The sequence below is a fragment of the Callionymus lyra genome, chromosome 18, assembly GCF_982586985.1.
Source record: "Callionymus lyra chromosome 18, fCalLyr1.hap1.1, whole genome shotgun sequence".
In the NCBI taxonomy this organism is placed as follows: domain Eukaryota; kingdom Metazoa; phylum Chordata; class Actinopteri; order Syngnathiformes; family Callionymidae; genus Callionymus; species Callionymus lyra.
The window spans coordinates 5,968,282-5,984,716 of record NC_141835.1 but is presented as its reverse complement, the minus strand read 5'-3'; the positions used below and the strand labels follow the sequence as shown (position 1 = coordinate 5,984,716).

At 36.3% G+C, this 16,435-nt stretch overlaps 2 protein-coding genes across 3 annotated transcripts; both read left to right on the top strand.

Moving 5' to 3' along the window:
• The first annotated feature begins 1,947 nt into the window (after nt 1-1,947).
• On the top strand, nt 1,948-3,102 carry nenf (neudesin neurotrophic factor). The gene is made up of 4 exons (XM_087779899.1): nt 1,948-2,103; nt 2,169-2,229; nt 2,294-2,397; nt 2,476-3,102. Exons 1-4 carry the CDS (start codon nt 1,966-1,968, stop codon nt 2,650-2,652), a joined length of 480 nt encoding a protein of 159 aa, XP_087636025.1. The 5' UTR covers nt 1,948-1,965; the 3' UTR covers nt 2,653-3,102.
• A 1,868-nt stretch (nt 3,103-4,970) lies between these two features.
• Nucleotides 4,971-16,358, top strand: ezra (ezrin a). Of its 2 annotated transcripts, XM_087779316.1 has the most exons (13): nt 4,971-5,047; nt 8,109-8,192; nt 9,517-9,612; nt 9,692-9,966; nt 11,069-11,152; nt 11,224-11,370; nt 11,427-11,523; nt 12,376-12,539; nt 12,599-12,729; nt 14,239-14,399; nt 14,467-14,559; nt 14,620-14,859; nt 15,887-16,358. In XM_087779316.1, the coding sequence occupies exons 1-13, from the start codon at nt 5,036-5,038 to the stop codon at nt 16,049-16,051; spliced, it is 1,749 nt and encodes a 582-aa protein (XP_087635442.1). In that variant the 5' UTR covers nt 4,971-5,035; the 3' UTR covers nt 16,052-16,358. The 2 variants fall into 2 exon arrangements, with proteins under 2 accessions (XP_087635442.1, XP_087635441.1); XM_087779315.1 differs by having other exon boundaries at nt 14,467-14,859.
• The last annotated feature ends 77 nt before the right edge of the window (nt 16,359-16,435 follow it).

The following is a 16,435-nucleotide window of genomic DNA, read 5'->3' as shown; positions in this document are numbered from 1 at the left end:
TTCCTCATTGATTAAAGCATAGTTGTACTTTTTGTACTTTTGCAAAATATATTTTAATTCTTCATAATTTAAACTATATTTAGTCTATTTCTGTTGATATAATATATTCAGCTAATGATAGGATTACATATATTCAGTTCATGATATAATATGATGTATTTATCTCATGATTATGTACGATATATTCAGCTCATGATACAATACGATATATTTAGCTCAAGATACAATACAATATATTTATCTCATGATACAATACAATATATTTATCTCACGATACAATACAATATATTTAGCTCATGATACAATACAATATATTTAGCTCAAGATACAATACAATATATTTATCTCACGATACAATACGATATATTTAGCTCATGATACAATACAATATATTTATCTCACGATACAATACAATATATTTATCTCACGATACAATACGATATATTTAGCTCATGATACAATACAATATATTTATCTCACGATACAATACGATATATTTAGCTCATGATACAATACAATATATTTATCTCATGATACAATACAATATATTCAGATCATGATACAATACAATATATTTATCTCAATATACAATACCATATATTTAGCTCATGATACAATACGATATATTTAGCTCATGATACAATACAATATATTTAGCTCAAGATACAATACAATATATTTATCTCATGATACAATACAATATATTCAGATCATGATACAATACAATATATTTATCTCACGATACAATACAATATATTCAGCTCATGATACAATACAATATATTCAGCTCATGATACAATACAATATATTCAGCTCATGATACAATACAATATATTCAGCTCATGATACAATACGATATATTTATCTCACGATACAATACAATATATTCAGCTCATGATACAATACAATATATTTAGCTCATGATACAATACAATATATTTAGCTCAAGATACAATACAATATATTTATCTCACGATACAATACAATAAATTCAGCTCATGATACAATACAATATATTTAGCTCATGATACAATACAATATATTCGGCTCACGATACAATACAATATTTTTTAGCTCAGGATACAATACAATATATTCGGCTCACGATACAATACAATATTTTTAGCTCAGGATACAATACAATATTTTTAGCTCAAGATACAATACAATATTTTGAGCTGATGATACAATACAATATTTTGAGCTCATGATACAATACAATATTTTGAGCTCAGGATACAATACAATATTTTTAGCTCATGATACAATACAATATTTAGATATCATTTTTTTTGTGTGATTGTTCTACTCTCGTTAAGATGAATTAATAGAACTGAAACCAACATATATACATAAAACAGCTGCAGAAGACACAAGCCAGTGGCAGGAAGTTTAATTGAAACTAAAAATGAACAAACGTTGTGAATATTTTAAGTGTTAATTGTGAAAAATCTTCATTTTCTTTATTAACAAGATTATGTTGTCTTGTGATTTGTATTTACGATTTCAAAAGGATTTGTTATTTTCAATCTTGCTTTTACTGAACAAATGTATAATTATCTCGTGTGTATAATGTACGAAGAAAGTAAAACTTTCACAATAAAGTGAAATTATTAAGCCATTATTTTTCTTGAATAATTAATTAAAACTACAAAAATGTCCATTCAGTGAAATCAAACAATATGTTTATAACTTTTATAAACACAACAACATGCAATACACAAACTTACCACATGATGGCGGAATAATATTTCTACTAACTGGTGAATTTTACGTTTTGTTTTAGCTTAATTTATTTTTTATATAAAATAAAAGAGCGGCTTTTTCGATTTAAAAATAAATAAAAAATAGATTCAATTGATCGCAAAAAGCTGTTTTTGAACTTGTTCCCACTGATGAATTCCCGACGCCAGTGAACGCACCACGGGAGCAGGAAGCGGCGGAAGCTTCTGCAAACATCCCGTCATGGCAACATTCCAACTTCTCCTCTTGACATTCGCTTGTTTGTGTTTTGGACAAACGTTTGAATCAAGTTTCAAATCAGGACACGAACCAGTTCGAGTGTTTACGGAGGAGGAGTTGTCCAAACACGACGGCAGCGAGGTAAAGTCATCTCGACAGGTGTGTTCGACAGGTGTGTGACAGGTGTGACTGACGTGTGTCTGCAGGATCAACTTCCTGTTTACATGGCGGTTAAAGGAGTTGTCTTTGACGTCACATCGGGAAAAGGTACAGTGAATTTGAATACTATTTTTAAAAAATATATCTTTATTTAACTTGTTTTTCTATTCAGAGTTTTACGGTAAAGGCGCGCCGTACAACGCTCTGGTGGGGAAAGACTCCACTCGAGGCGTGGCCAAGATGTCCCTGGACCCCGAAGACCTCACCTCGGACACGGTGAGTTCCTCAACGACACACTGCGATCACAGGAACATCAGGAACCTTCATGATTCTTCTCCCGTCATCTGGTGCCAGACGGGGCTCAGCGAGGAGCAGCTCAGGTCTCTGGACGCCATCTTCGAGGAGACCTACAAAACCAAGTACCCCATCGTGGGCTACACCGCCTCGCGCGTCCTGGACCGGGACGGGAGACCCAGGCTGGACTTTGAGCCGGAAGACCAGCCTCACTTTAAGATCAAAGAGGAGTTTTAGTTCATTTTTGTGTACTTGTATCTGGACTTATTGACTGTGAAACTTTCCTTGTATACGTTACATATTTGTTTTTAACTAGATTCAAATACTTTCTACTCGACACGTTACGCTCTCCGCAGATGACGAGATTCTTCGAGATAAGAGAACACTTGTCTTTTTGTTCCAGAGGGAGGACGAGTGAACATGTGACATGTTTTTAAAGCGTCACAAATTGGAGGAAACTCCATTTCTTCTCTTAAAAGTTGTAACAAAACCACTTTTTAAATACATTTTTCGAGATTTTTGTTGGACTGAAGCAAGGAATACTGGACATTTATAACGAAATAAACTTCAATATATTGTTGTTGCCAAGAAAAAAATGTTTTTTTTTTAAGATTAATATTTTGTAACAAAGTATATCATTCGTAATATTGGAACAATTATAAAAATAAAATACAATTTTAAGCCTCACAGCGAGAAGGTTCCTGTACAGACTCAAACAACTCAGGAAACGATACGATATATTTAGCTCACAATATATTTAGCTTAGGAAACGATACGATACGTTTAGCCCACGATATATTTAGCTCACGATTCAATACGATATATTTAGCTCACAATATATTTAGCTTAGGAAACGATACGATACATTTAACTCACGATATATTTAGCTCACGATATATTTAGCTCAGGATACGATATGTTATATTTAGCTCACGATTCGATACGATATATTTAGCTCACGATATATTAAGCTCAGGAAACGATACGATATATTTAGCTCACGATTCGATACGATATATTTAGCTCACGATATATTAAGCTCAGGAAACTATACGATATATTTAGCTCACGATATATTTAGCTCAGGAAACGGTACGATACATTTAGCTCACGATATATTTAGCTCATGATATATTTAGCTCAGGAAACGGTACGATACATTTAGCTCACGATATATTTAGCTCAGGAAACGATACGATATATTTAGCTCACGATATATTTAGCTCAGGAAACGGTACGATACATTTAGCTCACGATATATTTAGCTCACAATATATTTAGCTCAGGAAACGATACGATACATTTAGCTCACGATATATTTAGCTCAGGAAACGATACGATATATTTAGCTCACAATATATTTAGCTCACGATTCGATACGATAGATTTAGCTCACGATATATTTAGCTCAGGAAACGATACGATATATTTAGCTCACAATATATTTAGCTCACGATTCGATACAATAGATTTAGCTCACGATATATTTAGCTCAGGAAACGATACGATATATTTAGCTCAGGAAACGATACGATATATTTAGCTGACGATATATTTAGCTTAGGAAACGATACGATATATTTAGCTGACGATATATTTAGCTCACGATTCGATACGATATATTTTGCTCACAATATATTTAGCTTAGGATACAATACGATACATTTAGCCCACGATATATTTAGCTCAGGAAACGGTACGATATATTTAGATCACGATATATTTAGCTCAGGATACGATACGATATATTTAGATCATGATATATTTAGCTCACGATACATTTAGCTCACGATTCGATATTTTCAGCTCACGATATATTTAGCTCAGGATACGATACGATATATTTAGCTCAGGATATATTTAGCTCAGGATACGATACTATATATTTAGCTCAGGATATATTTAGCTCACGATTCGATACGATATATTTAGCTCATGATACGATACGATACATTTAGCTCATGATATATTTAGCTCATGATATATTTAGCTCATGATATATTCAGCTCACGATACGATACAATATATTTAGCTGTATCACATTATCCTCATTGAACAAGTTATTTTGTGTGTTTGGTCGCAAGCAGGTCTTGAGCTGAGTTCATGAGAGGTGGTGAGACTCTCGCCACGACGATCAAATCACGACGGTAGAAACTGTAAACGTGTTAGCTTAGCAACATAGGCTAAAGGATGTAACAACTCTTCAGAATCTTTGTTCAAAAAAGTATTTCCTCGTCATCGATCGCTCGAGATGTACTATTCAATGCAACACATTGTTTCTCCAACATTCATCTCATCGACCGCAGACATGAATCGTCCTCTTCAGGAGACGCTCTTGTTATCGCCCGGGGTCGAAGGTCGGCGCGTCCCGGTGCCTCGGATCGATCCGGGCGTGTCGGCCCCAAAAAGCGACATCTTCATGTGATAGTAACCAAGTAAAAAACACCTTGCGACGTCGCCGCGGGCGACGGGTTCAAAGGTCATCGGCCCTGCCCTCGAGCTGAGGCGGCGGAGCCGGGATCTCTTATCAGGCGAGGGTTCTGCCGGAGGTGGGTCACTGCAGCCTGGACCTGCCTGGGAAACACTTTCTCTGCCGGAGCGACTCTCACCCACAGACAAGATGCCAAAGGCGGTAAGAAACTTTTAACAGTGAATTAATCACCTTTTATTCACATTCATATCAGTGACTTTTCTCTTTTCTTTCCTGTCGTTTTCGTTCTTTTAAGACGCTTCCAGACTTTTACTCATTAACCAGACGTAGAGTTTGACCGAGGCTCGCATTCCTTCCACAAATATGTCGCTTCGCTCTCAAGAAAAGTTTACCTTGAATTTTCCTCTTTTAATGTCGACTTTCTCGAATTTTAATAGGATTTTATTGAAAGAAAACTCATTTATAGCGACGATCATCGACTTGATTTGTTATAATGTTTAAAAGTAATAAGTGTAAAATAGGATTCAACAGTTATATAACGGTTGGCGTTTTAAAAGAAAAGGGAAGAAGAAAGTGACGTAACTTTTAATATGGAAGGGAAACAAAGTCCAACATATTAACGTGCGTTATCCAACGTTAAAAACTGATGTTTCCAATGACAACTAAGCAAATTTGACTCGTTTTTCAAACTTTACACTATTATTTAATCGTGTTTTTTAAGAGGCTAGAAACATATTGAAGTTAGCTACTACAATGCTAGAGCTATTAGCTTCATAGCTGTTGTGTTATCAGTTTTATCTTGATCTTTAAAATATATACTTTATTGAATATTGTTTTGATTGTTTAAGCGCTTTGTGACCCTGGTCTAGAAAAGCGCTATACAAATAAAAATGACTTACTTAAATTACTTAGATATTGTTCTAAATATTCCAGTAAAAATGTTTGATAATTATATAAAATCCAATATTAGTTTTTTGCGTAAGCATCTCTTATAATGATTAGTGTAGCTTTAAAAGTGCGTCGAACAAAGACTTAGCGGCTAACTAAGATGCTACGTCAGTTAGCTGACAGTAGCAATGAATTAGCAATACATTAATAATAAACGTAAAAGTGTGAAAGCGAGCAACGGTATTAGATCACGACTTTAAACCTTCACTCGCTTTTTATCGTGATTTATCTCCAGACGGAGCGGATTAAAAAGGGTGTATTAGTCTCGTAAGCTAACGGCTAAGGAAGTTAGCCTGCAGCACCGTTGCTACGTAAAGAAGTAAAATATACTTATCTAGTTTAATTTTAAAGTTATTTTTAGTATAAAGGAGGATTAAATGAATCTAGTTTTTACTCAAAATATTAAGTTCTTGCAACAAAATTTCGTTTATTATTATTATTATTATTTAATATTGAGCTAAATCAATCATTTAAAGATATTTTAAATACGTCAATACAAATCTTATGAAAACACGAGTTAAACGATCTAATCGAGTTCAATTAAATGTACTTTTAAATATAATAATGATTTAAACGTGTATTATTTACCTTTTACATTATTATCATGTTTTATATTTTTACACCAAACACTGTGTTTAAAGAACTTTGGTCGAAACTTTCCGCTGCTTCGCTCGACGATTTAACGCTTTTGTAACCGAACTTATCTTTACGAGCATCTATAACACCTGAGTCACAGGTGATCGTAGTGAAAATATCCTTGAAAATAACTCGACGTTTCTCCTCCTCGACCTTCAAACGTGTTTGATTCTAGTCGACGGATTCAAACCGAGACGGTTTAATAATAATAAAGTTGGGATTTAAACTAAATAAATGTGTCTCCCGGTGAAGAAGTTCAAAGTCTACCGCGATAGTGAGCAATTGTGGTTTAATGAACAATCGTGGACAGCGACTCCCTCGTGTGACTCACCTGGACTTCATTAGTCGACACAAACGCTGGTTTAACTATTGATCAATGATCCACTTAACTAGTCACCTCACACTTTATAGCAACACAATCATTGGCAGATGCTTTTATGAAGCATTTTCACAAAGTTTGGTCACATTTTCTTTATTTTTTATTCTTTTATGTTGTGTTTTTGTGTCTTTTTTGTACGTGTGCGACTATAATTTAGTATTGATTACTTCAATGATTGAATAAGTTACACTTTACTATCATGTTATATATACAATATATTTAATATATACTATATTTAATGTTAACATGGGTCAAACTCATGGCTCTGGGAGCCAAGTTTTGGCCGGCCCAGTTATTTTATATGGCCCGTCGGGTTGGTTTGTTCATAATGAAAGTAGATTAATGTTAATTTATATGATCTGTAAAGATGTGTAAGATAATTATAATAAATAACGGAGATTAAAGATGTCGACCATTAAACAGTAGCGTGTTATATAAAATATAAAAATAATTATGTATAAAAATGTTATTGTTTTTTGTTTTTCGACAGCACGGAATGGATTTTCAAATCAAATTTCACGGTTTACAGTTCAATAAAGCGGGTTTAAAAAATATATATAATTTGATTTTTAACTTACAATTATCACACAAATATATGTTTATAGGCCTTTGTTCATTTTTGTGTTGCAATCAAACGTTTACTCCGTGAAACTCCGGTTTCCTCCCATGGTCCAAAAACATCGAGAGGTTGATTTGGAACTCGGGGAAATTTCTAGATATGAGTGTGAATGGCCGTTGTGTCTTCGTGTGCCCTGCGAACAGACTGAAGTCCTGTCCAGGGTGTCCCCCGCCCATAGAAACTGGGATAAAATCCAACCCCCCCGTGACTCCCTTAAGGGAATAATCAACATAGATGAATGAATTAAACCTGATGACAGCAGTCGTTACGTCCTTCGCAGTTAAACGATATTTCGCCATATGATAGCGACGACTGAGGACGAGAGGATACAGTGACTCCAGCATCTTTTAAAGCTGATGTTTGGACATATTTTGGTTTGGAAACAAATGAAAGCAGTTACGACTTTGTCAAGAGTCATGTGGTCTGTAAATACTACAACACCAGAGTCAAGTACTCGACAATACTACAAATATATACTTGTTTCTACAGTATCACGATATATCGTATCGTTGACTCTGTATCGTGATGCGTAACTTTAGATTCTTGGCAAAACTCGGGTTGAATTCGATGAAATACTTCAATATTACGTAAGTTTGACAAAGACGGTTAAAAAGTTTGACACCTTTTGGGAGTTTGTGAATGTGCTGTTGTCGATAAAGTTTTGTTCGTCTCCTCCGCAGATCACTGTCCGCGTCACCACCATGGACGCCGAGCTGGACTTCTCCTTCCGAGCCAACACGACAGGGAGGCAACTGTTCGACCAGGTCTGTACCTGGGATCATCTGGGAGATCCCAGTTAATCCATGAAATGTTTGTCTTTTTTTAGATGTTTCTTTTCTTCCATCGCTCACGTCGCATTAATCGTGAATTGATCTTTATTTTCCACTTGTTGATCCCGATCACAAATGTTTGATTTCATCGTCACAGCACATAAATCTTCATTTTAACGACGTGTTTGTCCAAGAACGACACGACTGTGTCTCTGGACAAAAGTCAACGACATGTCATAATGGTTAACGCCCGCGGGCGACGCCCTCTGGTGTCTTTATTGTCAGCTAATTATGCGGACCTTTGACCGGGGACAGGAAGGCCATCCCATGATAAGATCGATGTCACACACATCAGGAATTACTAACCAGGGAACAGAGCGACCTCGACGCCTCTTGAGGGATGAAGTTGACCTTTTAAAAAAAAATGATGTTTATGAAATAAAAACAACATTATTTGATGTTTGATGGCGACACGGAGGCTTGTTTTTAAATCTGACTTCTACAACATTGGGTTCAAAAAACGACCCCAAAAAAGTAAGTAAGTAAGTAAGTAATATATATTTATATAGCGCTTTTCGAGACCAGGGTCACAAAGCGCTTTAACAATCAAAACAATACTCAAAACAAAAAAGTCATTGTAAGGCTCGAAAAAATGGTTAAAAATAAAAAAAAGGTTCTGTGGTCAAAGAACTTTGAATACAAGCTTTGATCAACAGTTTTATAAAGAATTTCACGGAACTAGCTAGCTTAGCTAAAAGCTACACGTGATACTTTTATGAATATATATTATTAAATATTTACCTTACATGTAAATAGTTTCACTTAATATTTATACTTCATTTATTTCTTCAGGAATATTTTCTTGAGCTACTCAAATAGCTAATTGTCGCAGCAAGCTAGCATGCTAGCATGCTAGTTGAATGCTAATTTAATTTAAGAGTAATAAACGGAAATAAAACGACGAGTAAAATGATTCATAAATATCCAAATATATATAGAACGAAAGCCTGATTTCCTTTTCTCTGAACAAGAGAAATGAAAAACGACAAATGTTACCTTTAAAAACCTTCATTTAAATCCTTTAATTTAAGATTAAAATTCTCTTCATTCAATAACATTCAAATAAGTTGAATTCTTGCAATAATTCTAAAGACTTTTCTAAACAAAATTATCTTTAATTATCGAAAAAAGTAGTCGTTGATCGTGAGAGTTTCTTGTAAGAATGAAAATGAATTGAAACAAATGTCCTAAAAATCTGACCGTAAAACGAAATGTCAGAGATTTAGATGGTTATTTTTCTCTCTCGCTCGTCCTCAAGGTCGCCAAGACCATCGGTCTGCGCGAGGTCTGGTACTTCGGGCTCCAGTTCATCGACTCCAGAGGAGTTCTGTCCTGGCTGGTCCCGGACAAGAAGGTGACTCGTCCTCCTCGACGTTTTGAAGAGCGTCAAAGACCTCTGACCTTTGATCTTCTTCTTCTTCTTCTCCGCTCAGGTCACGGCCCAGGACGTGAAGAAGGAGAACCCGATGCAGTTCAGGTTCCGGGTCAAGTTCTTCCCCGAGGACGTGGCCGAGGAGCTGATCCAGGACGTGACCCGCAAGCTCTTCTACCTGCAGGTGAAGGAGGCCGTCATGGACGAGGATGTCTACTGTCCCCCGGAGACGGCCGTGCTGCTGGCGTCCTACGCCATCCAGGTCAAGTTCGGGGAGTACCGCAAGCCCGTCCACAACCAGGGGTACCTGTCCTCCGAGCGGGTCCTGCCCAATCGGTGAGTCTCGTCCGGGGAACTGGTTCAACCGACTGGACCAGATGGAAATATCTTTAAGAATCATTTGTTTATTTCATGTTCCTGATGTTTTTTACAATTGGACAGAAAAGGGAAGTTTTTTTTCAATGAATACAAATAGAAAATATATTATTTACTTAAAGAAAACATGAATTTAAATCAATAATCAGTGAGGAATCAAGAACATTAATTACGTAACTAACATCATTTTATAAAATTACATAGTGTTGTAAAATTAAATACGTTTAAAAAAAATTACAAAATATAACGTTAAAATCTTTTTCTGTTTTCCGGGACGAAACTTTCAATAAAATATTCATATTTTTTTCAAATAAATACAAAAAAGTAGAAGTGTACATATATATATATATATATATATCACCCAAAAAATATTAATTTTAAAGTTTATTAGCGTTAAAAAATTGAAAAAGGGAATGATTTTAATAGAAATTAATATGAGAAGGTTTGAAATGTATTAGAATATTAAAGAAAAAGTCATTATTCAGCATAAAAATGCACAATAACTAAATGATTTATTATAATAATAAAGATAATGATACAATTATATATACATATACAGGTTTTTTTTAAGATTATTAACTCAGAAAATGATCAAGTGAATAATTGTAATAGAAATTAAAATGAGAAGAAGGTTTGAAATGTATAAGAAGATTAAAGAAAAAGTAATTATTCAGCATAAAAATGCACAATAACTAAATTATTTATTATTATAATAAAGATAATGATACAATTAAAAATAAGAAAAATATAAACGAATGTCACGATAAGATCAATAAAAGCATCAACGATGTTAATTAAGTGTATCAATGAATACAGTGACGAGGGCAGCGTCGATTTGATGTTAAAGTCTCTGAGGAGCTTCTCTGGTTCTTTACGAGCTGCTGAAGGTTCAAGGTTCTCTCTGTGCTCGTTCTTATCTTGGTGGAGCTGATCTTTAATCTCCTCCACCATCAACCCGAGTCCTTCCACGGACGGACCTTCGTATCTCGATCTGAGATCTTAGCCGTCGTCAGCAGAAAGTCCTCGATCTTGTTGGTGGTGACGCGAGCTCTTGACCCTCCAGGATCCTGCAGCAGCACAAGCTGTCCAAGGACCAGTGGGAGGACCGGATCCAGGTGTGGCACGAGGAGCACAAGTACATGATGAAGTGAGTCGCCGCGGGAGTCGTGAAGGTCGTGCTCGACTCGTTTCCTGATCCGTTCTCTCGCCTCCGTTCAGGGAGGACGCCATGTTGGAGTACCTGAAGATCGCCCAGGACCTGGAGATGTACGGCGTCAACTACTTCGACATCAAGAACAAGAAGGGGACCGAGCTGTGGCTGGGAGTCGACGCTCTGGGACTGAACATCTACGCGAAGGACGACAGGTCTGACCTCCATCATCTCTTTGTTATTGATCATCAGCTCATGTTTGGTCTCGCAGGCTTTCTCCGAAGATCGGATTCCCCTGGAGCGAGATCAGGAACATCTCCTACAACGAGAAGAAGTTTGTCATCAAACCCATCGACAAGAAGGCTCCTGTAAGTTTGATGGTGATGATGGTGATGAAGATGATGATAATGAGGATGATGATGATGATGATGGAGATGGGGATGATGATGATGGAGATGATGATGATGATGATGATGGAGAAGATGATGATGATGATGACGAAGATGAAGATGAAGATGAAGATGATGATGATGATGAAGATGAAGATGATGATGATGATGATGATGATGATGGAGATGAAGATGATGATGATGATGGAGATGAAGATGATGATGATGATGAAGATGATGATGATGATGATGAAGATGATGGTGAAGATTATGATAAAGGTGACAATAAAGATGATGATCATAAAGAAGATGAAGAAGATGATGATGATGATGAAGATTATGATGATGAATATGATGAGGAAGATGATGGAGAAGATGATGAAGATGATGAAGATGAAGATGAAGATGAAGATGATGAAGATGACGATAAAGATGATGAAGATGATGATAAAGATGATGATGAAGATGATGAAGATGAAAATGAAGATGAAGACAATGATGAAGATGATGAAGATAATGAAGATGAAGATGATAATCATTATTATTGTTTTATTTATAGCATAATAATAATAATAAGATAATATAATAATGATAATAATAATGTCATAATAATAACATACAAATAATTATAACAATAATAATACAATTAAATCAAGAATGAGAAAATGATAAGATGAACATATATTATTTTAATAATGATAATATAATAATAATAATAATATAATCATCATCATAACAATAATGTTAATTATATAAATAATGATAATGATAATAAAACTATAATAACAATGATGATGATGACAATAATCATTATTGTCTTGGACTCCTCAGGACTTCGTCTTCTACTCTCCTCGTCTTCGCGTCAACAAGCGAATCCTGCTGCTCAGCATCGGGAACCACGAGCTCTTCATCGTGCGCCGCAAGAACGACTCCATCGAGGTGCAGCAGATGAAGGCTCAGGCCAAGGAGGAGCGGCTGCAGAGGAAGCAGGAGAGGTGAGAGGTCGGGAGACCCTCCTGAAGGACCTCCTGACGCCCCACCATCTTCTCCTCAGGGAGCAGCTGGACGTGGAGAAGCTCCGCAGGGAGGCCATCGAGAGGGAGAAGGAGGACATGGAGAGAGAGAAGTCGGAGATGATGAGGAGGCTCAGCCAGTACGAGGAGACCACCAAGAGAGCAGAGAGAGGTGAGCGTCATTATATTATATTATTATTATTATGATTATTATTATTATTATTATTACATATTATTATATTATATTAAATTATATTATATTATATTATATTATGTTATATTATTATTATGATTATTATTATTGTTATTATTATATATTATTATATTATATTATATTATATTATATTATATTATATTATATTATATTATATTATATTATATTATGTTATATTATTATTATGATTATTATTATTGTTATTATTATATATTATTATATTATATTATATTATATTATATTATATTATATTATTATTATTATTATTATTATGATTATTATTGTTATAATTATTATATATTATTATTATTATTATTATTATTATTATATATTATTATATTATATTATATTATATTATATTATATTATGTTATTATTATTATTATTATTATATATTATTATATTATATATTATTATATTATATATTATTATATTATATTATATTATATTATATTATTATTATTATCATTATTATTATATTATATTATAATATATTATATTATATTATATTAAGTCACTTCAAAATTCACTACAAACATTTTCTTATACATTACATTTTTATATTCTTGTTCTTTTTTGTACTTTTCAAACAAACACACATATTTATAATTAATTTCCACGCAAAGCAAGATCTCCGACACTTACGTACGAGCTATTAGCGCTAATCTGAGTATTTATAGCATATGCTAACTCACTAATTATATATATATTTATATATAAAAAAAATCAATTTTACTTTTCATATAATTCATTCATTTTAATGTAAAAAATAAAACTCTCTCAATCTTTTGCGTTACTCTCTACGTTTATTATTTTATTTGTGTTTTATTACTCTTAAATGAAATTAGCATTCAACTAGCATGCTAGCTTGCTGCAACAATTAGCTATTTGAGTTGCTCGAAAAAAAAAATCCTGAAGAAATAAATGAAGAATAAAAATACCTATTTAGTGAAACTATATACATGTGAGAAATATATTTAATTAAATATATTTAATAATATATATTTAAAAAATGTAAAATAGCACATGTAGCTTTTAGCTAAGCTAGCTAGTTTTTATGTTGAAAACAACAATAAAGATAATAATAATAATAATAATAATTGTGCGTAGAAGAAGCTATTGTTTTTAGCTTTTTTTTCTCCGATACACATTTTTTACCTAAAAACGATGGGTTGCATTTATTTCCATAATGGCTGAAAACCCGAGAGGACTTGTTGAAGTTTCCAGGAACATTAACGGAAAAATTGATCTAATAAAAAAACTAAAATAATGTTTTTAAACAAATGCACAAGGACTTGGGCAGCACTGCAATTAAACTGTTCTGACACAGGGGGGTGCCAGAAACAAATATGAATCGTCGCTCTCAGTTTATGTATTTCCGTCTTCTTCCACAAGAGGGAGCTGTTTTCGCATTATTTTTGATGCAACTTTGAGGAAAAATGTTGAACTCTGACCTCCCGTGGCTCAGACCTCCAGGAGCAGCTGGACCGAGCGGTGAGGCTGGAGGAGGAGAGGAGGAGGGTGGAGGAGGAGGCTCGTCGTCTGGAGGCCGAGAGGATGGAGGCCATCATAGCCAAGGAGGAGCTGGCCCGGCAGGCCGAGGACCAGATCAAGAGCCAGGAGCAGCTGGTGGGTTCAACTGTTGAGATGTTCTCCATGTTCTTCACTCTCATGCGTTTGCTGGTGGTCCCTGCAGGCGGCTGAACTGGCCATGTACACCACCAAGATCACCCTGCTGGAGGAGGCCAGGAGGGTCAAGGAGGAAGAGGCCGTGACCTGGCAGTCTAAGGTGGGTTTGAACGTCCTCTGGAGGACGACTTCAGGTGGTTTAGACTGTTCCTCTGGACAGGCTCATGAGGTGGAGGTGAGCCTGCTGAAGACCAAGGAGGAGCTGCAGCTGGTGAGGACCACGAGTGTCACCCGGGCCTCCTCCTCTTCCTCCTCCTCCTCGGAGAGCGACCACGAACAGGAGCAGGAGAACAACTCCTTCAGCGCGGAGCTCCAGATCCCGGCCGTCACAGTCCATAGATATGAGGAGGAGCGACTCACCGAGGCCGAGAAGAACAAGCGTCTGCAGAAGCAGCTGCTGGTGAGTTCAGGGACCACGTTTGACATCTAGGATATTTACATTTATATCTATAAGAACACAGAGTCAGCATGGTTCTCACGGGTCCTACAGGGGTCCCACGGGAGTCCTAAAGGGTTCCTACAAGGATCCTAAATAGTTCCTACAGGGGTTCTAGGGGGGTCCTACTGAGAACATACAAGGGTCCTACAGGGGTCCTGAAAGCTTCCTACAAGGGTCCTTCATGGTTCCTTTAGGAGTTCTACAGGAGTCTTACAAGGGGCCTACTGAGGGTATACGGAGGTCCTTCAAGAGTCCTGCAAGGTTCATACAGGGGTCCTACAAGGATTCTAAAGGGTCCTACAGGGGTTCTAAAGGGGTCCTGAAAGGTTCCTACAATGGTCCTACATGGTTCCTTTAGGAGTTCTACAGGGGTCATACGGGGGTCCTGCAAAGTTCCTATAGGAGTTCTACAGGGATTCTAAAGGGGTCCTGCAAGGTTCCTTAAGGGGTACTTCAGGTGTTCTACAGGGGGTCTACTAGTGTCCTACTGAGGTCCTACAGGGATTCTAAAGGGGTCCCGCAAGGTTCCTACATGGGTCCTTCCGGTGTTCTACAGGATCTTACGGGGGTCCTACTGAGGGCATACAAGGGTCCTATAAGAGTCCTACATTTGTTCTAAACGGGTCCTACAGGGGGTCCTTCAGGAGTTCTACAGGGATTCTAAAGGGGTCCTGCAAGGTTCCTACAAGAGTTCTACAGGGGTCCCACAGGAGTCCAGTAGGGGTTCTACAGGGGTCCTACAGTAGTTCTAGTGAGCTCTTCTTGGCCGCCACGACCCCTGTTTCTGGACTAAGATGATTTTTGGACTTATTTGTCCACAAAGGACCAAAAGACTGAAAACGGTCGCGCACGACGACTCCCTTATTTTGAGTGAATTCACTCATTTTATTTGCATTACTTAAGAGAAGGTTTAAACTAAACTAGTTCTCCGGCTCAGATTTAAAACTAGTCCCGGACTGTTGCTAGTAAAAGATGGTGTCGTCCACAGAGTCTCAGCTCAGACCTGGAACTCTCCCGGGACCAGGGCCTGAAGTCCCAGTACGACCTGCTCCACGTGGAGAACGTGCGCCGCGGGCGCGACAAGTACAAGACGCTGCGTCAGATCCGCCAGGGCAACACCAAACAGAGGATCGACGAGTTCGAGGCCTTGTAGGACCGTCTCACGTCTGTAGACCACCAGCTGATCTTCACGAGCACCACAAATGTTTTTTTTTTTTATTCTATAAGTATTTAAACATCTTTGCTGGACGCAGTTTTACTGTAAGAACCACAAAGAGTACATTGAATGAATAAAACTCTTGAGTTTTATAGACGTAAAAACACTGAATCGGTTGATAATTGTGTACATAAAATTAGCAGAACGTTCAAGTCATTCTCCTCCTGCGTCAGTGACTTATTTATCAAGATCCTTGCAAACGATTTGTTTCTTCTCGGCTCAATAAAGATTCAGATCTAAAGTTCTTCATGTCGTATCTTCATCCATGAGTCCATGTATTGTGTGAATACTTAGGAAGTATTCACAGTATTTAGATCCTGT

Bases quoted from the DNA above. Each gene is read 5' to 3' on its own strand.
- nenf (XM_087779899.1), top strand. From the start codon at position 1,966: ATGGCAACATTCCAACTTCTCCTCTTGACATTCGCTTGTTTGTGTTTT. The intron at 2,104-2,168 runs GTAAAGTCATCT...GTGTGTCTGCAG, and splicing joins CCAAACACGACGGCAGCGAG to GATCAACTTCCTGTTTACAT. The intron at 2,398-2,475 runs GTGAGTTCCTCA...ATCTGGTGCCAG, and splicing joins AAGACCTCACCTCGGACACG to ACGGGGCTCAGCGAGGAGCA.
- ezra (XM_087779315.1), top strand. The intron at 12,540-12,598 runs GTGAGAGGTCGG...TCTTCTCCTCAG, and splicing joins CTGCAGAGGAAGCAGGAGAG to GGAGCAGCTGGACGTGGAGA. The intron at 14,400-14,466 runs GTGGGTTCAACT...TGGTCCCTGCAG, and splicing joins TCAAGAGCCAGGAGCAGCTG to GCGGCTGAACTGGCCATGTA.